Raw genomic sequence first — 21,525 nt, 5'->3', positions numbered from 1 at the left:
CACTTCATGGATGTTTGACATACCTGCTCGCATTGTTTGTGTGAGCTTATGAGTTTCACCTACAGCGCCACAATAAGGAAAAGTCGATGATGAGCAGCACTGGTGTTATTAAACTCTTGATGACGTCGACTCTGCCAGTAACTCATATGACTTCCAGGCTGGCTGTTCCGTGGAGGTGCTCGCCCTCCCTCCCGAGCAGACGAGCGCGCCGGCCTACTTTGTAGTCTCGTCGTGGGGAGGGTTCACCGACGGGAACAGCGTCGTTGCGACAGCAGTAAACACGACGCTCTCAACCAAACCCACCGCGAAGTCCCGCCTCCGTGTCTTTTAGGTTACATTCTGATTGGCTACAGCACAGCTCCCGGCCACTATTGGCTGTTAGAGATGTCATTGAAGCAGTTTGGGGAGTTTGTCTGGCTGGAAAGGCTGCATTGTAGGGGATGGGTTGAAAAGCCTCTGTGCGTGTGTCGTCCGGACTGGTAAAGAGAGTTGCGATCAGTTTTTTTTCTTCTTCTGTGGCTTCTGTCTCGCTTCTGTGCGTTTAACTATTTAAAAAGTTGTCACTGGCTGTTTCTAAAAAGGGCTTTTAGTTGAGAAAGTCCCATTTTTTTAACGGTGAAACTTCCCAGAGAACAAGGTAAGCGACTACACAAACTTCTGCTTTTGACACGTCTTAAAGATGTTTCTTAGACTCGGGGTGGACTGTTTTCACCATTATATAACAACACACCACATCAGTGCATAACTAACTTATTATTGCTAATAACTCTGATGAGGAAAGTTACAATTGCAGCATCGTGACTGAGCTACTCATGCCAAAGAAACCATTATGTGTCCATGTTGCTGTTGTAGTGATTTAAGCTAAGTGTTATTCACTTACTCAAACCAGCACTCGTCAGTGTTGGTTTCATTTTTATTTTGCTCATGTGGTCTGGATCGTGTAGTCAGTACTGTGGCCATACACACATCCCTTGTCGTTAACAACAACGTTAGCTCTGGTTTGATCGTGATCGACGTGCAGGTGTGTGGATTTAGACACAATCAAAAGCAGCTCATTGTTTTGTGTTTTCCTTGAGTTGTCACGCCCATCTCTCCCCCACCTGCAGACCAGCATGTGTCACATCCAACATTCATAAATTACATTACAGAGATGACCTGAGATACCTGCACATAAACTAAATTATGTTGTATGCAGCAGAGTTAGATTTTTCATATCACCACATAGCACTGACTGGTGAAGCCAACACAACTGTCACCTCAAAGTGAACCAGACAGGCTGCTAAACTACAGATTCTGATCATGTTTCTTAGAATTAACTCAAGGATGTTGCGAAATACATATATCCACACAATTATTTCTGTGTTTCAACCACATCTTTTTTTTACAGATACTGTTACTGGAAAGTTGGCATGGTTATTGCCTTCTTTGTTAATTCAAGGAAGTACTTCCTGGAATATTATTGACATGATTGAAGGAATCCCATTGTGTTTTACTTTTAATGTCACATGACTGCCAAGCACTGAAAACTGGACAAACAACACACAATTATCAGGCATGACAAATCTAATGAACTATGAGTAGGTCTGCTTGCATATCTTCACACTGACATTTAAAACTTAGACACTTGGATCTACCATTTATAATAAGTGTGACCCAAACACTGTCTTTATAATTTGATTAAAAGCCAGTTTTATTTAGACTTTATGGACCCATTGAATAGAACCCATAAAAGTTTAACAGCCTTAAATGCTGAGAATAATCCTGCCCCGTCGACCATATGTGGGAACAGTCCATCCACTTGAGATAGGTGGTGATTTTATCAGTAACCCAGTTTGCAATTTAATACATTACATGTAGAAACACAATGAATACAGTGAAATTAGATCATACAGTCACATTTTACCACGAGGTTGAGAGGTGAACCCATTTTAACTGCTCCTTTCTTAGCTAGTATGGTATCGTGTATCCGAGAGCTAAAAACTAGAACCAGTTGTAATTCCACATTCATCAACACTAGAAACTAGTGGACTGTAGTTTCATGAAATGAAAAAATGAAAGAAACAGTGACTCAGCTGCTCTTTGATGTGATCATCGCAGGGTTTTCACATGCCCAGAAATTCAACCCTGCAAGTGCAATGTTGTCAGTGAAAGTAGAACAAGCTTCATATGAAACAGTTCGAAGAATGTGCCTTATGTGCTCAGAAAAACCCAAACTCACATAATCTCAGTGAGAATGACTGAATACTCATGTCTGTCCTTGGAACGTGTTTTAAATGTATCTTGGAACACACATGTTTAAGTTTCATATTCCCCTGTAGTAATTAGACAATATGACAGAGGTCTCTGATTTACCAGATCATTGGATGGACCTACTAACTAACTGCTATCTAATGACTTTGAGCCCTTTAGTTGTTGGTGAATAGACACCTAAATGGACTGAAGCCATCATTAATATTATAATAGTTACATCTGTGCTGGTACTGCAGTACTGTAATTTGTCAGAACGCTCTCCTTTGCACAAAGGAAGGAAACTGATAATATAACATTGTACCAAATATGATTGTATTTACATCATAATCATATCTTTTATTGACACTGTGTCAGACTCTTGTATCATTATATAAGTTATTATAGATTGCATTATACAGAGAGGAGGTTTTGTTATTCTGTCCACCTCACACATACATCAGGGTTTCTACAAACACATTGTGCGTGCAAATGTAGAAAATTTGGAATACAAGTTTAGGTATTTAGTATAGTGTTTTCAGATGTTAACAGCACTATCTGCGATCTCTCTGCTTTCTCTCAGCGAGGGCCGGATTCTGGCTCCTGCAAATAGAAAGTACAATCTAGTTTCTTGTCAAGAACATTTCTGAGTCATCACTTACTACGGATCAGAGCTTTGGTAAACCTCTTCGCCTATAACCTTTTTGAATTCTGTCTAGTATACTGCACAATAAATTATTCTGACTTGACACTGTTCATGTAACTAGTGTCTGCTTAGACTTTGCATGATAATGTAGCAGTATCCAAAAAATATATAAAGGGCTTAAACAAAGGTTTCAGTCTGTCATTTAATACAATGTGGATGGTGGAAGAGCAAACTTCCAGTGGATTTACTGACTGTCTGCTTATTGTTAGTATTGAGTTCAGGTCCCTCTGGGGAACAATGTACCCTGCTGTTGGTAAAATGAGAAGTGTGGCTGAACATGCCATGTGAATCTGCTGGATGATGGTTGTCTCTTAAACCAGCCCAATGAGAATAACTGAGCATAAGTTGGTTTAATTCTTACGAAATTATGAAGGAAATGACAGAAGACCAGCCCCATTATTGATGATGTGTGTCGCTCTGCTTTAAAACACATACATACTGAAGAGCTAAGAAGAGGAAATGTGGTTGTCGTTTCTAGCGAACACAATTGGGGCAAAACCTCAGCCAAAGATCATTAACGCCTGTCTGCTGAAAGAGTTGACAGCTGTTCATATATGTCTTGATGGAGGTGTAGCATTTCAACGAACAGGAAGTGTTTATTCTGAAAAGGAGGCCTCCCAGAGGCGTGTCTTTATTTTCAGTGGAAACCTAGCATTTAGCTATTTCTGACTGTTATTCTGTTAATTCATGTGACATTGCTTTTGCTCACTGGGTCTTGCTTAATACATACAGATATATTTTTGTGTAGGTCTGAGGAGGTGTATGTCAGGATGGCCCAATGGAACCAGTTGCAACAGCTGGAAACCAGGTATCTGGAACAACTGTACCACTTGTACAGCGACAGCTTTCCCATGGAGCTGCGGCAATTTCTTGCCCCCTGGATTGAGAGTCAGGACTGGTGAGAACTAACTCAATTACTGGGCTCTGTTCTAAAAGCATCTTTTGTGTCTGTTCTTTGCCATTTTACATCATTAAATTGCTTTTAGCCTCCATTCCCTTTAGACAGGCAAACTCAGCACGACTTACTACTTGCCACGTGAAAATCTATTGTTTTATTTATTGTTGTCTTTATTGCATCTTTTTTTCCCTGATGACACCTTTACTAGGATCTAATACTCATTATGTATGACAGTAAACCTGAGCCATTCAGTGTTTAGTAGTCGTATTTCCTGTCCCATTTGCATGTTTGATATTTTAAAAAGCAGTTTTAGTGCATCTTCATCCAGCTCTTAGTAGGAAATAGAATCATCATCTAATTATCTTATCTTCTCTTTCACAAGGGCTTACGCTGCCAATAAGGAGTCACACGCCACACTAGTGTTTCACAACCTCTTGGGAGAAATAGACCAGCAGTATAGCCGTTTCCTGCAGGAGAACAATGTACTCTACCAGCACAACCTACGCAGGATTAAACAGCATTTGCAGAGCAAGTACTTGGAGAAGCCAATGGATATTGCTCGTATTGTAGCCCGCTGCCTGTGGGAGGAGCAAAGGCTCCTGCAAACTGCTACCTCTGCTGCACAGGTACAGAAAGCTATACCAATCTAGCATTACACCTTATGTTAATATTCAGCTATTTTACCTTGAGTAAGATAAAGGGTTGGTCCAATGGTTCTGCTTCTTGTAGGATGGCCAAGCAGCTCATCCCACTGGGACAGTAGTCACAGAGAAGCAGCAGATCCTAGAGCACAACCTTCAGGACATCAGAAAGCGGGTACAGGTAGGTCTCCGTCAAAGACTCGCTGATTAAGTATTTGAATATGCAGTATTAACAATGGTAGACAATGTAGTACCTTCATAGAATCAATTTTCAGATATTTATCATGTTTTCTACAGGATATGGAACAGAAGATGAAAATGCTGGAGAACTTGCAGGATGACTTTGACTTCAATTACAAGACACTGAAAAGCCAAGGAGGTACAATCTCTGTCTTCACTTTTAGTTATGGATTTATTGAAGTTCTGTACACAGAGATTAACAATTATTAAGGTTTTCACTTGTTTTTTTTCTGGTAATGTCAAATGAATTCAATAAAATGAATGAAATGTGACGGCTGACCTATGGCACTCTTTCCAGAGTTGTCCCAGGATCTAAATGGGAATAGCCAAGCCGCTGCTACCAGACAGAAGATGGCTCAGCTCGAGCAGATGCTGAGTGCCCTGGACCAGCTCAGGAGGGTGAGTGTTTATGTCTTACCGTGTTAAGTCACAAATATACAACTGATCATTACAAAGTCAAACACAGAAATCACAGGAAAACTGAAGAACTAAGAATACCCTGCGCTTGTTTAACAATGAACATGAATCGAAATTGAGTGAAACAACACTTCAGTGGAGCTGCCATTGCGTTGTCTGGCACTATTGCAGTAAAACCATATGCACCACTCACCTGGAAGTTGAGTCATGGCACTTCCTCTTAGTAGGAAGAACTTCCTTCTGTTAGGTAGGTTTTACTACAAGAAGGAAATCAACTTCTGGATGACTGAGAAATCTTCACCGACATATGTCGTCAATGCTGCATGTTACATGCTAAGCCATGAGTTTAGACTTGAACTGGAGGAAGGTCTTAGTTATTGTAAAGTTTGAAACACTTACCAAAAAGCTGTTGTTTGTATCCTTAGATTTGTAAGGTTATGGATTATGCTCATGCCGACTGTAAACTGTGCTTATTATCTTGTAGCAAATCGTGACAGAGATGGGAGGCTTGCTGACCGCCATGGATTATGTGCAGAAGAACCTGACAGATGAAGAACTAGCAGACTGGAAGAGAAGACAACAGATTGCCTGTATTGGAGGTCCACCTAACATCTGTCTGGATCGACTCGAGACATGGTAAACAAGTGCAAATTTGAATTTGAATAACCTAAAATCAGTTGTCAGTCATGTTAGTGATCAGTTCAGATCAGATCAAGATGTTTGACCACAGATTGTTTGAGTTGAACTGGATTTAATTGTGTAACCAGGATCACATCCTTGGCCGAGTCCCAGCTCCAGATTCGTCAGCAGATCAAGAAGCTGGAGGAGCTTCAGCAGAAAGTGTCCTACAAAGGAGATCCCATCATTCAGCACAGGCCCGCGCTGGAGGAGAAGATCGTGCACTTGTTCAGAAACCTCATGAAGAGGTACTGCATGTGACGCGTCCTCGCTCTGTATCTGTATCTGTCCAGACAGTCTTTTAGTGTTGCTGTGAACTCTATTAGTGTTCATTTTACCTTTGAACAACTTTATGGTGAAGAGAATCAAAAGGTTCCACTTCACTAAAACTGCAGAGCTATTATCCGCATCTCTCTTGTCTGTATCTGACTCAGAGCAAATGTTCAAATTCAGGTCATGTGATAACATCTTTGCCAGCTCACTGTGCTGAGAAGCAGATAAAAGATCAGAATGATTTCTAAGTGGACCTTTGGCCTTTTTTTCTCTGGGAATCGTCTCTGAACTCGATCTGCTCTGTCTTCTAGTGCTTTTGTGGTGGAACGACAGCCTTGCATGCCCATGCATCCAGACAGGCCTCTGGTCATCAAAACAGGAGTGCAGTTCACAAATAAAGTCAGGTACAGTGCAATGCTGAACATCAGTGAAAAATTCAACTACATATGCTTGTGAATTCAGTGGACAATGTTTTTTTGTTTATCTTACTTTTCAGGTTACTGGTAAAGTTTCCTGAACTCAATTACCAGCTGAAAATTAAGGTTTGCATTGACAAGTGAGTTATTTTCCTCTTTATTTACATTGAGTCTTGGTCAGTAAGACACTGTTTTGATGATGCTGTTACTGCTTCGCTTTAATTTCACGGTTCTGTTTCTTTTCCAGGGAATCTGGGGATGTGGCTGCAATTCGAGGGTGAGATGTTATTAATTCTTTTTTTTTTTACAGAGGATTTACTTTAAATACATATCTAAATATTATTTTAGGAAAGATTCTCACCTTCTGCCGTTTCCTGATTTTTGGTAGGTCACGAAAGTTTAACATTCTTGGTACCAACACAAAAGTTATGAACATGGAAGAATCCAACAATGGAAGCCTGTCAGCAGAGTTTAAACACTTGGTGAGTTATAGAAACTCGAAATAACAGTAATGATGCTCTCTGTTAAAATCCTGCTTTGGAGCACTGACATCCTGTTTGTTATAGACCCTGAGAGAACAGAGGTGCGGTAACGGTGGACGGACCAATAGTGACGTAAGTACCATTTCCAGCACCTGGTGGATTAGTATGTAATCTAATGTTGTTTTGTTCATGTTGACAATTTTTCTTTTGATGTAAATTCATACACAGCTTTTAAAGAGTAGATGTTTAAATGAATTTGTTTTCTCTAGGCCTCTCTGATTGTCACAGAGGAGCTCCATCTTATTACTTTTGAGACAGAAGTATATCACCAAGGTCTGAAGATAGATCTGGAGGTAAGTGTTGTCTAGGAGACATTTCTCACTTTAACTATCAGTCAGCACTAAAAATCAGCAACACGCAGTGGTGTTTCATATCCAGAGCAAACCAAGTCACCAGACAAATGAGTCATTAACAAAGTGAGACTGTAATCATTTTAATTTAAGAACTGAGCTGATACTTGGAGATAAACCTTTTTCAACAGCCTAGTTTTTTTTTTTTTGTTCTCCTAATCCTCTGTGGGCGAAAAATGTTTTTTTGAATAAGCAGACAATCTGATGTCATATTGTCACGTTTGTCAAGTTAACTTTCATGTCTAATGTATTGTATATCTGTGACACAATAATTATTATCTTAGCGGCGAAGTAAAGTGTTTTCTCCCATAGATGGTATGTGTTTGTTGTGAAGACAACAGGTTTTGAAGACAATGCTTCTGGAATTGTTAGCAAAAAAAAAAAATGCAGTGTTCAGATGGATTATTCTGTGCACTAGTTAATCAAATTCTTAAATTGCATAAGTTCATGTTATTTCAAAGAATTATATTATTACCACACCAGTCTTTTATAATCAACCCTTTATTTTTGCTGATCTAACCTTGATCTCCGGATGCAGCATCTGTGTTGGTAGCTCAATGAAGGACAGCCCTTTAACACGAAAATAGCTTGCACTGAGAGCAGCTGTGTGCCTTCTAGGTCTAAGAGCAGTACTAATGAGAGGACATCCTGAAGACGGTCTGTTATGACACAATAGGTTGAAATAGGAGAAGGAGCTCTGTTGCATTGTTGTGCATCAAATAAATGTCAGCAATAAGGTATACTAAACACACTGAAATTTTTTTTTTTCTTCATATAGACTCATTCCCTGCCTGTGGTAGTAATATCAAACATTTGCCAGATGCCAAATGCCTGGGCTTCCATTCTGTGGTACAACATGCTCACAAACCACCCAAAGGTAGGAGAGCACCCTCTGGTGGAAAGGGGCTGAACTCTGCTGGGGCAGAATGTTTAAACTCTTGTTGTTGATCAGTCTGCAGAGGAAATTTTATTTTCCAACAGTTGTAAAATTAGCTGGCTTTGGTCTCTGTGCGCAGAACGTGAACTTTTTCACCAAGCCTCCAGTGGGGACATGGGACCAGGTGGCTGAGGTGCTAAGCTGGCAGTTCTCCTCCACCACCAAGAGAGGCCTGACGATTGAACAGCTCACCACGCTGGCAGAGAAATTACTAGGTGAGACAATGTGCCGCAGACTCTCCAAAGGCCTCGAACTTTGCACAGCTTCATGTACTAATATGCAATAATGTTTTTTTAAATTGTCTCTCTAGGGCCTTGTGTGAACTACTCTGGCTGTCAGATCACATGGGCCAAGTTCTGTAAGGTACTTCACCTACCAGTTAGACATCATTCAGTCTGCTAACTCGCCATTGTGTTGCATTCATTGTGAGTTATTTTTTTCCTTCCTCTTTGCAGGAGAACATGGTTGGCAAAGGTTTCTCCTTCTGGGTGTGGCTGGACAACATTATTGACCTGGTGAAGAAGTATATCCTGGCACTGTGGAATGAAGGGTGAGAGGTTGCTCGTTGTTTACACTCAAATCTCTTGCCTGCCTTATAAAACTGTTTTCATATGCAGTGTTTAGCATGTGTTTATTTGACTTCCTGTTGACTTTCTGCAGGTATATCATGGGCTTTATCAGTAAGGAGAGGGAGAGAGCCATTCTCAGCCCCAAACCTCCTGGCACCTTCCTGTTACGTTTTAGTGAGAGCAGCAAGGAGGGAGGCATTACATTTACATGGGTAGAGAAAGACATCAGCGGTGAGTGTTTCGGGTCATTTTCACGGTCTTACAGTATCCTCAGCACGTTTTTTTTGTTGCTCGTACACTGAGGTATCTTCCATGTTTACAGGAAAGACACAAATCCAGTCAGTGGAGCCCTACACAAAGCAGCAACTCAACAACATGTCTTTTGCTGACATCATCATGGGCTACAAGATTATGGATGCAACCAACATCCTGGTTTCGCCTCTCGTCTACCTTTACCCCGATATCCCCAAGGAGGAAGCATTTGGAAAATATTGCAGGCCTGAAGCAGCTCCTGAACCAGAGATGGGAGGAGATTCTACAAGCAGTAAGTCGCTGCCTTTCAATTTAAAACGAACAACGCATGTTGTCTTTCTTAGTTTTTTCAGTTTGGTCAGTATGGTTAATATTGGTTAATATTATTAGTGGTAAGTGATTACTCTTCTCCCCCCCCCAACAGCTATTCAGCCATACTTGAAGACAAAGTTCATCTGTGTCACCCCGTAAGTATCTGCCACTTGTTCCTTATTTTAAAGATATCCCTGTTTACAGGAATGCCATCCAGTGACTTCCACTTATTTTAGTGCTTATTATTTGGTGTTAATGTTTCCTTTAACAAAGGCTAGAGACTCAATGTTCTCACTCACAAAATTCTATACTTCCTCTTTTTTATTCTTTTTTTTTTACTATGGCAAGTGTTGCCAAATTTTCAAAGAAAAGAGAAGAGAGTTGTTTTCACTCTGAGTGAGTCACCACTGAGTTTGGAGGAACCATCGCCTTGATCAGACCAACTATTGGAAATCCACTTACATGCAGATTCAGTTTAGACAGTGTAGTTCACACCTGGCATCAAGTTTGTCCTCATTTAGGACTATTGAGGGGAATTCATTTCCATGCTCAATATGCAAATCACCATGTGCAACAGTTGTCTTTCTGTCCATCAGGCCTACAGTCACATAAAAATAATAAAAACCGTAGTTTACTCTCTAACAGGCCTCCTTCAAATGAAGAGCATAGTGTGTGTGTGTGTGTGTGTGTGTGTGTGTCTATGTACTAATCTTGTGTTGCTATGCGTGTTTTGGTTGTAGTAACATTTAAAGTTAAGATACGTTTTCCAATTGGGTCCTACGTTGTAAAGCATCAAGATTTGTTTATCTTTATGACCAAATGACTCCCTTATCAAATTTTTCTTTCTCTGTTTAACTCAAATTTGTGACACATTGTCTAAATATTTTTTCTGTGGTGCACCATAAAAAGTGACCCTTTACATTCTGTGACACAACGAGTTCATCCTCATGTAACATTAAGTAGAATTAACAGTCTGTGCTGTATTTTTTCACTTGTTCAGCTGGAACACAGCTCCTAATAAGGGGGGCAGTAAACACAGCTCCTAATGAGGGAGGACAGTGTTACTTGATATCACTGAACAGTGATAACATGCTGTACTGTGTGCGGTGAAAGCCCTACAATCCCTCAGCTCAGTGTTGATGTCATATTTGTCTGGTGATTGGTCTGGCACTTAAATTACCATTAAAATGATGAAATACATGTTATTAGTAATGTGTTTAGAAAAAGCTAGTTGTAGCTTTTATCACACAAAATAGTTTATTGTGGTAATTTTACACATCTGATAAGGGAGGTGAAAGGATTCAGTTAGTGGATTTGAAAACTGAGCAGCAACAACCTAACTGTATAAGACTGCATGTGCAAGGTGCAAGGCCAGTCACCCGTGAGTGCTTTGGTTGGTAGTGGGTTTGATGGGTTGTGAGGTATGCTCAGTGAGATCCTGACCTGTCTCCGTAGGTGTCCCTCCGTGTTCATGGACTTGCCGGACAGTGAGCTGCTTGGGAACGGATTCCCAGGGTAGGCGCTCGGGGGGGAAAAGGTGGCATGTAGGGTTGTGTGTGCATCTTGTCCCTTTGTCTGTATGTGTGATTAATGGGTTTCCGGTGTATTGGTGTAGCACTAGCCCTCCTACCTACGTAGTTCCTAATCATGCTTCTAACTCACAGGCACTTATCCTGGTCCTAAAACAAGATCACCTCCCTGCCATTCACCCGTCTGTCATGTGGTTTAGATCACACACATTTTCCCAGACATTTCTGTCATAACTCAAAGCCATGCATGGTTTGAACTGTCCAGACTATTTTATTGTTTGATGAAAAGTCATAAACGATTCAGATAATAGCAGTATAACTGATTATTGATGACGTATTTCCTAAATACATTCCATAATGTCATATTGAACAAACTAACTGCACTTAAAGCTTGAAGAAATTGACCTGTTCGATCCACTCCCTCCACTGTGCTAACCAGCATCAGTTATGATGTTAGTTGGCTTTTTAAAACGGCTCTCGTTAACATCAAATCCATGTGTAACATAACAGCTTCTTGTGTCAGTGTGCATAGTGCCTCCTCAAATAAAGGCAGGAAACAGGATGGAACATCTCAATATCTGCCCAGTTTATTTAATGTGTAATGCATTTTGGTATTTCAATATTTTCTATCTATGTATCTTTGCTCTGCCCTCTTGTTTGGGGAATTATTTTGCACAGTGACACAAATGCTAATTTAACTTGGACGTCGAGACTCATGGGGTAATGTTTTCACTCATTAACCACTGGGTGTCTGTATCAGGGGTGCAGCTGAATCAGCCTTTTTTTTTTATGTGGGATAGCTCTGTGGTCTGTGTGAAGAAGACAAAACACTGATGTGCTCTAGTTACTAGTGGGCTGTTGTCTTATGGGATAACAACATTGCTTTTACAGTAGCTAAACAGATATTTTGACTAACACACATGTTTAAGTGAGTGTATGATCATCAGTGGACATTTGTCCTGCTTCTTTGTTTGTTTGTTCATTTTTTTTCACAGCACCAACTCTGGAAACACCAGTGACCTGTTCCCAATGTCACCCCGCACCCTTGACTCTCTGATGCACAATGAAGCTGAAGCTAATCCGGGACATTTGGGTGAGTCATCTACACTTGAATACTTACTTACTTACCCTAACCCATCACCACATCTGCATGTCAAGCTCGGGCTGGAATGTTAATTGCTTGTACCTGGATTTGTCCCACAGATTCACTCACTTTGGACATGGATGTAGCATCACCTATGTGAAGAGATTGATCATCTTCTGCCCGTCTCTGTTTGACTATGATATCATGTTGGGATGGAGGATTTGGCGATGATTTCTCTTTGCCTCTGTACAGTTTGTTTCTTGTTTCTGTGTAAAAATGACACACAATAAGAAAATTGAATGGTTTTTGAAAGATGTTCTTTTAAGAAGCATTGCCACTTATTTCGGTGTGACTGTACACCTGTACTTAGTTTGTGAAACTGTTGTATTTTAAACAGCATCCTGCCCCCTTTCAGTACTTCCCCACTTTCATAGGTGTCTCTGATTATCTGCTATTGATTTTTTTAAATGGTTATGAATAATAGAATAATTAAGAATAATTGTTGTATAAGCTATCTTGCTTGGGAATTATACTTATTTAGTAAGTTTTATCACATTTTGAATCCCTGCCAAATCAAATGCCACAGGTTTTCCATAATACCTGGGTTGCATTTAAAATTGTTTTGGTTTCAATATGTTATTTTTTACACAGAATAGAGTATTTCTTTTATTCCTTAGCCATTTTTAATGATTTTAAACAGTAAAGAGGAGAGCGACTATGTGTCACTGAGGACTTTTCTTTCTCATAATTGCAGAAAAATACATTGACATAATTTGTAAAAGTGGTTTTCTGAAAACAAGTTTTTGCTCTTGTCCACTAAAATATTGCAAGTTGTGATTATGTGAATTGCATTTGCTTTTGAAATATTTTTGTTGAACCAGAAATGATCAGATATCATTGTGTCGTGTAAATCATTTTATGAACAGTTTATTTTAGTACAAACTTGTAATCAAAGTAACCTTGGATGTTTTTGGAAAGGTGTTTTACTTTAGCAGAGTGTACACAGGAAAGTGTGGAGCAGTTGACTTTCATCCTTTCGTGCGGTTAAGATTAATTCAAGACGTCTCTAATGTCGTGAAATGTCGAGAGGTTTTCTGTAAAATACGCTGTAACTACTATTTGACAGAGGGCAATAAAAACACAAGTTAGCACTAAACCTCGTCTGGTAAATGTGTGGGTGTGCTTTGATCGCAAAGAGGTAAATATAACAGATTCTGAACAGGAAGACTCAATATGTAAATTAGCAGTTGACTTATGCAAAGAGAAAATGATTAACTTATTAAACACAGCCACTTAGAAACAGCAGCCTGCGCTAAACATTATGCTGCGAAGTAGTTTGAAGGGCAAATTAAAGTTCAATGGGATGGAAGAAAGTGAATCAAATGAAGCAGAAAAGCTCTCCCTTTGATGTCTAACCTTGGTCTGTTGGGAGTTCCTTGGTAGCTGAATGGTTACAGCATGTCCATCGCAAGATTTTCCCATTGAACACACCACTAACTCTTAAATACTACAGGGTTTTTATTTTCACAGAAGGCATATTGACATTTCACAAACATAGGTGGAAGTACTAAAATAATTGATGGCCAAAACCAAGCTATATGCAGTATGCTGAGGTCAGTAGAAGACTGAGATGACAGATACCAGATCTGGACACTCAGTTACTGAGCATATTTCTAAGACATAACCAGACAGGAGACAACGAGAGAGATTTTATTATTGGAAACGCACCAATGTAGCAAGGAACCAATAACACAAAGCCATAAACAAAGAGGAACTCTGAGAGATTTAAGACAACCAATAAAGCAGTATGTGATAAAAAATATATGCAAGCAATAAACGCTGAACTCGGAGGAACTTGGGGCCTCCGGTCATTGCCAATGCCTCCTGCATGGGGAACGAACTGATGCAGCAAAAATAGTTAAAAAATATATTTATGGTGGGGTATAAAAATCTGCTGAGACCACATTGAAATTCTTTTTAGCCAGAGATGAGAAGCTGACTCGAGAAGCCATCTCCTCATCCTCTGAGATGTCTACTACACAGCTTTTTCACACTACTTTAAATTCTTGTATCAGCGAATCCTATATTTGTGATAACGTTGTTTTCTATGTCTCAGTTATTAAAGCGTATTGTGCTGATCATCTCTCATGGTATGATCCAGTTTCTGTGAAGCAAACCACCAACCCAGCCATAAATTGATGCTGAGAAAAGTCCTCTTTGCTCCTCTTTGAGTAGAAATGTGACTAATATTGCCTTCACTTTATACTGATTTCCACGTTTCCCACTAGTAAATAAGGTTCTGCTGCAATTTTGAGATACAGACATGTGTGTAGCACCTGTATGATTGCAGCGAGCTGATTGACTGTAATCTGAAAAGGGATAAAACTCAAGAGATGTGTTCACGTGATATCTATATTTCTTCTTCAGTTTGTATATAACTCCTGACGTCAGACTCTAGTCGTGTGTGTTCTCATGACTGCTAATAAAAAAAGCTTTCAGCACACTTCCTATTTTTCCTTTTCATGACACTCATCTCATCACACGATCTCTGGACTTCACCCACTGGAAATCCCGCACTGGGTGAGCTCAGCACCACGACATCTTCAGCTTTTGTGAAACATACTTCCATTCCCATAAGTCCTTTGTGTGGCAGCTGAGATAAAGCTAAAGCTGAACAAACAGAGAGCGGTAAGGAAGCTGTTTCTGCATGACTGGGGCTCTGCGTGCTCCACGGTGCTTGCTCGCTAGCTCTCTGTCACGTGTGCTTCTAGTTTGTATCGGTGGTAGGAAATGAACACAGAGGAGATGAGGGGGTGTGAAGATGTACAGCTATTACCGTCAGCAGCTGCTGACTCAGCTGTCTGAGATAGAAACTGTCAGACTTCAGCACTGGCTTGCAGCCATTCAATCTGGAGAATCAATAAAGCTGTGTGTGTTTGTGTGTGTAGGTGTGTTTGAAATAGGGAGACTACTAATGTAAATAATGACTTTTTGACATAGATGTGGGAAAATGAAGTCATTTATCTGCAGGGACTTTTCAGATTTGTAACAGTTTGCTGCAGCATTCAAAACAAACTTTGGACTTTTGCCCTTTTGTTCAGTCAGAGCGAGTCAACTTACTGTATAGTCACATGTAAAATTTAACTAGGTGCATTTTTTTTAAGTAATAGATTTGGTATTTTGTATTTGTGATTTTTTTCCATTTTGTGAGCCACATATTCTGATTGTTACAAATTAACAAGCCAGGATACAAATGACCACAGTAACATTTCTATTTTGATGTCATACCGACATGGATGGGATCATACATCACAGCCTATACTTTTACATTTCACTCTTAAGAATACCTTATTTCAAATACCAATCAATTCATGCACTTTTTCCACTACTCCACACAGCACTGGTGCACAGCACAAAGTATCTGGATTTAATCTTTTAAGACAGTATAGATACAATAACATGTGGCTGTCCTGCCTCAGCCTCACATTGTCCTGTTATTAATTATGGTGCTTTCATCTTGGGTGCCTGCCACCTTTTATCGCTCTTTCTCACTCTCTGCTCGGTCTCTCCCTTTTGCTTGCTTATCCCTCTGATAGCGAGGAGTGTAAAGGAAAAACAGGATCTGATAAAGGTACATAATAATAATAATTATTATTAGAAATCGTAAATTGTTGAACTGTCATGGATGATAATGAACAATCTGTGCAGTAACAATATGACACCAATGCAGCCACTGTGTCAATACTATATAGATGCCATATTCTGCAATAACACTTGTATTTCATAAATCATTTGACAATTAAATAAAAGTTGCCACTATGCCTCTATGTATATATAAAGTTACATAGTACTTCCTTGTATTTGTTATTGTTATTGTGTATGTAGATTGAATTTTCAAAGTCACCAGTAAGTTGATATAAATCCAGGGATGTATTAAATTACAAAGCCTTGTATACAAATCATTGTTCTACTGTACTTATCTTATTTTGTTTAATTGTGGGGATCAACCTATAAAATGATACTAAACTCTTTCGTCTTGCTACGGAAACAAACCAACCACAACTAAAACACTCTGGTTATTGTGATGATTTGCTTTCATTTGAAATGAAAACCCTTTCACCCCTGTTTACTCTTTTTCCTCTTCTTGTAAACACAGAACCAGATCAGCAGGGGGCTCTTAGTCTCCACCAGCAGGTGTCGCTATTCCCCAGACTAAAGGCGGCTCCTCTGCGAGCGCTCCGTTGGATAAAAGATTTGCTGCACACTAGATTAGACTTAATCTTATCACCCCTTCTGCTCATAACTATGTGCAACAAAGAACAGCTTTGAATACTGTAAATCAAAGACCCGTGAGTTCTGCTGCGATGTGGAAGCAATTGAAATGCGATCTCTGACATGTCATATTTATTTATAGGCAGCTCCTGAATTCATTAATATCCTATTATGATTGTGATTATTGTTATTATTATTGTTAATAATAATAATAATAATAATAATATTAAGACGTTGTGCAACTGATATTGACTTGTATAAATAAAATACTATAAAAATAAATTAGAGAAAGACTCAAAAAAAATTTAAGAAAACATAAAAAGGAGAATAAAAAGGGATCAGATAGACGGAAGGCTTCTGGCTCCTTAAGACAGATCAATCAGTACCAGGCCAGAGATCAGTCGAGATCAGTTGTTCCTGACAGAGCGCAGGAACCGCCGGAAGTGGGAGGTTTGTCAGAGAGAGAGAGAGAGAGAGAGAGAGAGACAGAGAGAGACAGAGAGAGAGAGAGAGACAGAGAGAGAGAGCAGTGAAGTGTGAAGCGAACTGTTGGAAACCAGAGGACTGTCTGTCTGACTGACTGTCTGACTGATTCCTGTTGTAGGTTGCTCCCGTCGCTGCAGCCTCTCCCCTCATTTTATGAGACAGGACAGCAGCTTGGGTCGCTCACGGAGGTAAGTGCGACACTTTAATGCCTCTGAACGGGTTTTTTTTTTTTTTTTTTTATTTATCCCCCCCCCTCCACCTCCTCTGAACAGACACAGGTCTCCGGCTCGTCCCACTGAACTGACCCTGTTGCGAAAGATTATTCTGACGGCGCTTTGTAAACAAACTGCGAGTGCGCCAGCTGCAGCTGCACGTACAAACCAGTTTGCATGGCTCTAGTATCGCCTCTGCTGGCTTTGGTGTGTGTGTGTGTGTGTGTGTCTCTTACTTGTTTACCCTCTCTTGTCCGTGGCTTCTGTAACGCTGCTGAATCAACAGGCAGGTCTCCGTGCGCACACGGAGGAATCCCCGTGACCAAGTCAGCGTACAGCCGAGTTAATCCTCCCGGTACTGACAGCGGCTCTGCGGTGCCCGTGAGTTCACTCTCACCCGGTCGCACACGCATTTCTCATCTCTGTTGCCTCCTCGTCCCTATAGTTATTGCTATAGGAACATAGCGTCCGCGTAAACGGAGCTCTGCGCCATGTGACTGTGACAGTTTCACTGGCGTCACGGCGCTACAGGGTCTGTGCCGCTGTCACTGCGGTGCCTTCCGATTCTTCTGAAGCTGTGAGCCTCACTGTCAGACTCCAGTACCTCCAGAGTAACCTTTATGAGGCATGAAGTGTCAGCCGAGGTCAAATAGGGCCATAAAGATAAGTTGCAGTAGCGCAGACGCACACACACACACACACGCGTGATGCTACTGGTTTCGCCTCAGGAGGCTACAAATGATGGGATGGACATGCTATGCTATGACAAGTATGACAGGTGAAAGTCTTTTGTAAGTGTGTGATGAATAACTCTTTCCCTGTGGTGTGCACCATGCAGCCAATTGCTTGACGTGTGCGTCAGTGTACTGTAAAACAGATGATTCACTGTTACTTTGAATTGGATATGTGGTTGAAATGAAGAAGAAGAAGAAGAAAAAAAAAAAACACAGACACACACACACACACAAAGCATGAAAAGAGGCAGCCGAAAGGTCAACGCAAAGCTGGGTCAAAGCTGTAATGCGTGCCTCCGTGCAGGTGAGACCCCTGTGTCTGTGCTTGCTTAGAAACATCACTGAAATGTCATTAAAGCTTTGATGTCTCTGTGTCATTTTCCAAGAATAGGTGTCTTTGTGTGTCTTTGTGTACCTTTCCAATTCTTCAACCCCATCATTTTGCAACTCGACTTACAGAAAATGTGTTCTTCTGAACTCCTACGGTGAAGCCGGGCGCTGACTTCACCCCCTGTTGCTCTTGGTAATCGACAATTACATGATAATAATGCTCTGTGCCCACTGCGATACACCCCTCCCACCCCTCACACTTGAGACAGCTGGGTGAAAAGTTTAGATGAGCTCAAGGAGTGCTCTGTGAGTCCTCTCAACACGGCACGTAGAAAAGGTTAGTTTCATTTTCCTGTTTGACAGTCAGTCAAGCTATAACCAGTATTAAGTGTTGAGCTGTTTGTCGTATTGGATATTTGGATTTTGGACAAAGTAATGTAAAGACATGCTTAGGCACTGGGACAGCTCAACAGTTCAACCTGTTGTTTTGACATGTTACGGCCAGATTCTTCAGCTTTTTATGTCAGTCATGTTATTATCTCCTTTCTCTTTTGGTCATTTCTGCCTGTCTGCTCTTGCAATCAATAAAGCATTTCAGACAAACTGTAATTTTGAGGAAATAATGGACATTGCCTTTTCGCATTTTACCCTGTTGGCAAGCACCGTGTTACCCTGCATGCTCCCTCTGTCACTGCTGTGCACAGTGCAGGGGAAGGGAGAGTTTTCCCAGTTTTCTGTGAAAAAAGGAGGGTGTTCGGGGTTGGGGCGGGGACATGGCACGCTGGCCAGGCATGAATTGGCTGGCACACTGTGTCCCTGACAGAGACCCAGATGCAGGAGGTGTAGCAGCAGGGGAGACAGGGGAACCCAGTGCTTTATCCTACAAGCCCACTATGCCATGTGCTCACAGCATGGCATGACATGTCCTTAAGCTTGTCTGTGCTTCTTACCTTTTTCATTCTCCACTGTCAAACAAATGAGGGAGGGGGCGGCAATCCTAGACAGACAGATGAGGAAATGTGAATACTGTAAGTAGGGAAAGGGGAGAGGGGGTTAGGGCACACCAGAAGACATGTTCTCAGCATTGACATCACAAGTAGCTGGAAGTGAGCTGATTAGAGCAGTGGTTTTGATCTGACTCAGCTATGAGTCAAAGGTGTCAGAATCACATATGCATTAATGGCTTTGTTCAGCATGGGGCTTCCTGTCGGTCTGATTAGCAGAGGAGAAGATGGACGGATGAAAGACTTAAATGGAAGGAGACAGATAACTTAGTTTGATTGTGACCAAGTTCTTTGGTGAGTTGTTTTTGCACAAGGCTGTTTCAGTCATATAGGTACCGCTGCTGCTGTAACTGTAAGATACAAACAGGGAGAAGAGGGGAAGGTTCAAAGTGAAAGAGAAAGGGAAACACATTCAAAGGGAAGTGATCAGGATCATAACCTAACCTCCTCCGCCTTTCAGTTGGGCTAACGCTAATCCACCGGTCACGTGACCCTGAGCTTTAAGGCTGGTCTAGGTCAGGAGCACTCTGATCCATCTGTCGAATAGCGCTGCTGATTGTTGGCATCCACAGCATGTACTCATGTCGCATGACCTCTGCCTGGTTCACAGAAGACTCCGATTTGGTTGCCATCGACCACAGTGGCAGTCGCAGTGTCGTTCCTATTACCCTATATTCTCCCTCGGTTTCTCTCTTTGTCTAAGTTTAACTGAATTCCTCTTCTCTGTAGTGCAGTGAGTAGTAGGAGGAGGAGGAGGGAGGAGGATGGCAGTCAACCCTTCCAGACACCAACAAGCCATGATAAGGCCTTGGGAAATTATCTCAGTGACACAACAAGAATAGCCAGAACGCTCAAAGTTTGCTCTGAGCCATATGAGGGAAGTCACACATCAGGGGAGGAACGTTTATTCTTGAAATCCCGTGAATGGGTAGTAGGCAACCCAGGAAAGACTTAGAATAGAGAGAATAGAGAAAGACGGTCTAGAATAATCACTTTGTCACGTTTACAAAATACATACGCGATTACAAAATGCTGACAAACGTTCAGTGATATGAATAATCTTTCATCAAATTCCACTATCTTGCTTATTCAGAAACATCATTCGCGTAGCTCGCTCTGTTATTTCGAGTATAGCGAGTTTTCAATATCTCTTATCCTGTTGCTTGATTCAGACTGTTGCACTTCAGTAGGGACATACACCCTGCTAAGGGTCGGCAGAAGAGCATAGCCAGCTTGTGAGCAATTGGCAGGATGCCCTCTTTTTTTTTAATCCCTGGAGAAGTTGGGGAATCTGAGAGAGAAAGGAGAGGTAGTTTTCCTCCCCCCCCCCCGCTATTGCTAAACCTACATCAGTGTGCTCATTCAGCAAAAATCCTAACCCCGGAATTAGTTCAAGAGTAGCTCAGTGACCAACAGCGCCCAACTTTGGCCGTGCTTCAAAGCTCAGGATTGTGATAAAGTGTAGTTAAAATGCAAAATCTCCCCAGGCTGTTGCTGCATGTGGGTCTGGTTTGAATTGTTTCACTAAATGAGAGTTTAATAAAAGGATGATTTACTGTAGAATCTTGGCTTTATCATTCGGTGAGTTATTGATCTGCGACGTCTTTATAGTGGTGTTGCAAAGTTAAACTGCACAACCTCTTTTGTGTTTTATTAATGCCTTGGGCCCTGAGTCATGCTTGATCTCTCATGCATGAATTATGTGAACCAATGGCTTCACATCCAGGCCCTAAAGGAAATTGTATCATGTGAAGTCTTGAATTTAAAAAAAAAAAAAAAAAAAGAGGGAGAGATGCTTTGTTTGTTACGTACAGATCATGAGGCGAGAGATATTGTCGGGTGGTAAGTGGTGCAATAAGTAATTGTTGCATGGTGATGTTCGAAACAAAGAAGACAGAACGAAAGGGGAAGTTAGGAAATCAAGGTGAAACTGCATGAACACACAATACAAGGAACTTAATGGAAGAAACAATCTGACAAGTGTTGTAAAAGAAAATTTGTGCCTGTATTTAAATGATCATGAAGAAACTCTTCATATTTGCATTCTACAACTCGCCGTGTCTTCACACTCCCATCTCCATGTTTCACAGTCACTGTGGTCGTCCTGGCCGGCTCCAAACAAATCCAAACAAATTTATTTTGGTTTCGTCTGACCAAAGAATGTGCTGCCAGTATTCATCAGGCTTCTTTTCATGTCCTTTTTGCAAAGTTACATTTTGCATCTTTGTGTCTATTTGTGAGCCTCGGTTTTCTTCTTGGACAGCGTCCATACAAGTGGACCTCATGCTGCGCTCTTACCACTGTCTCATGAGTCGCTGAAACACCCGTTTCCACAGATAATCCTTGTTCCAATTCAGGAGCGCTTGCCCGTCTGTTTTGCAGTGCAAGGTTGTGTAAATAGTGAATTGTGTGTGTTG

The 21,525-nt window shown here is 41.0% G+C and overlaps 2 protein-coding genes across 4 annotated transcripts in view; both read left to right on the top strand.

The window, feature by feature from the left end:
- The first annotated feature begins 420 nt into the window (after window positions 1-420).
- Window positions 421-13,226, top strand: stat3 (signal transducer and activator of transcription 3 (acute-phase response factor)). 2 transcript variants are annotated; one of them, XM_026346631.1, is made up of 24 exons: window positions 421-637; window positions 3,681-3,830; window positions 4,213-4,456; window positions 4,560-4,652; window positions 4,769-4,850; window positions 5,010-5,110; window positions 5,613-5,764; window positions 5,896-6,054; window positions 6,391-6,483; window positions 6,576-6,635; window positions 6,743-6,772; window positions 6,884-6,977; window positions 7,062-7,109; window positions 7,247-7,330; window positions 8,166-8,264; window positions 8,404-8,539; window positions 8,635-8,687; window positions 8,780-8,874; window positions 8,985-9,124; window positions 9,216-9,437; window positions 9,570-9,612; window positions 10,913-10,972; window positions 11,982-12,079; window positions 12,190-13,226. In XM_026346631.1, exons 2-24 carry the CDS (start codon window positions 3,703-3,705, stop codon window positions 12,228-12,230), a joined length of 2,355 nt encoding a protein of 784 aa, XP_026202416.1. In that variant the 5' UTR covers window positions 421-637; window positions 3,681-3,702; the 3' UTR covers window positions 12,231-13,226. The 2 variants fall into 2 exon arrangements, with proteins under 2 accessions (XP_026202416.1, XP_026202425.1); XM_026346640.1 differs by lacking the exon at window positions 10,913-10,972.
- A 3,643-nt stretch (window positions 13,227-16,869) lies between these two features.
- stat5a (signal transducer and activator of transcription 5a) overlaps window positions 16,870-21,525 on the top strand; it is a 44,775-nt gene continuing 40,119 nt past the window's right edge. Inside the window, exon 1 of one of the 2 annotated variants that reach the window (XM_026351613.1) lies at window positions 16,870-17,016. In XM_026351613.1, coding sequence (XP_026207398.1) covers window positions 16,982-17,016 — 35 coding nt within the window. In that variant the 5' untranslated portion in view covers window positions 16,870-16,981. The remainder of the gene's footprint in view (window positions 17,017-21,525) is intronic. The other variant, XM_026351620.1, reaches the window with a different exon arrangement.

The sequence above is a fragment of the Anabas testudineus genome, chromosome 8 (assembly GCF_900324465.2).
Source record: "Anabas testudineus chromosome 8, fAnaTes1.2, whole genome shotgun sequence".
Lineage (NCBI taxonomy): Eukaryota > Metazoa > Chordata > Actinopteri > Anabantiformes > Anabantidae > Anabas > Anabas testudineus.
This window is presented reverse-complemented; position numbering and strand designations above follow the sequence as displayed.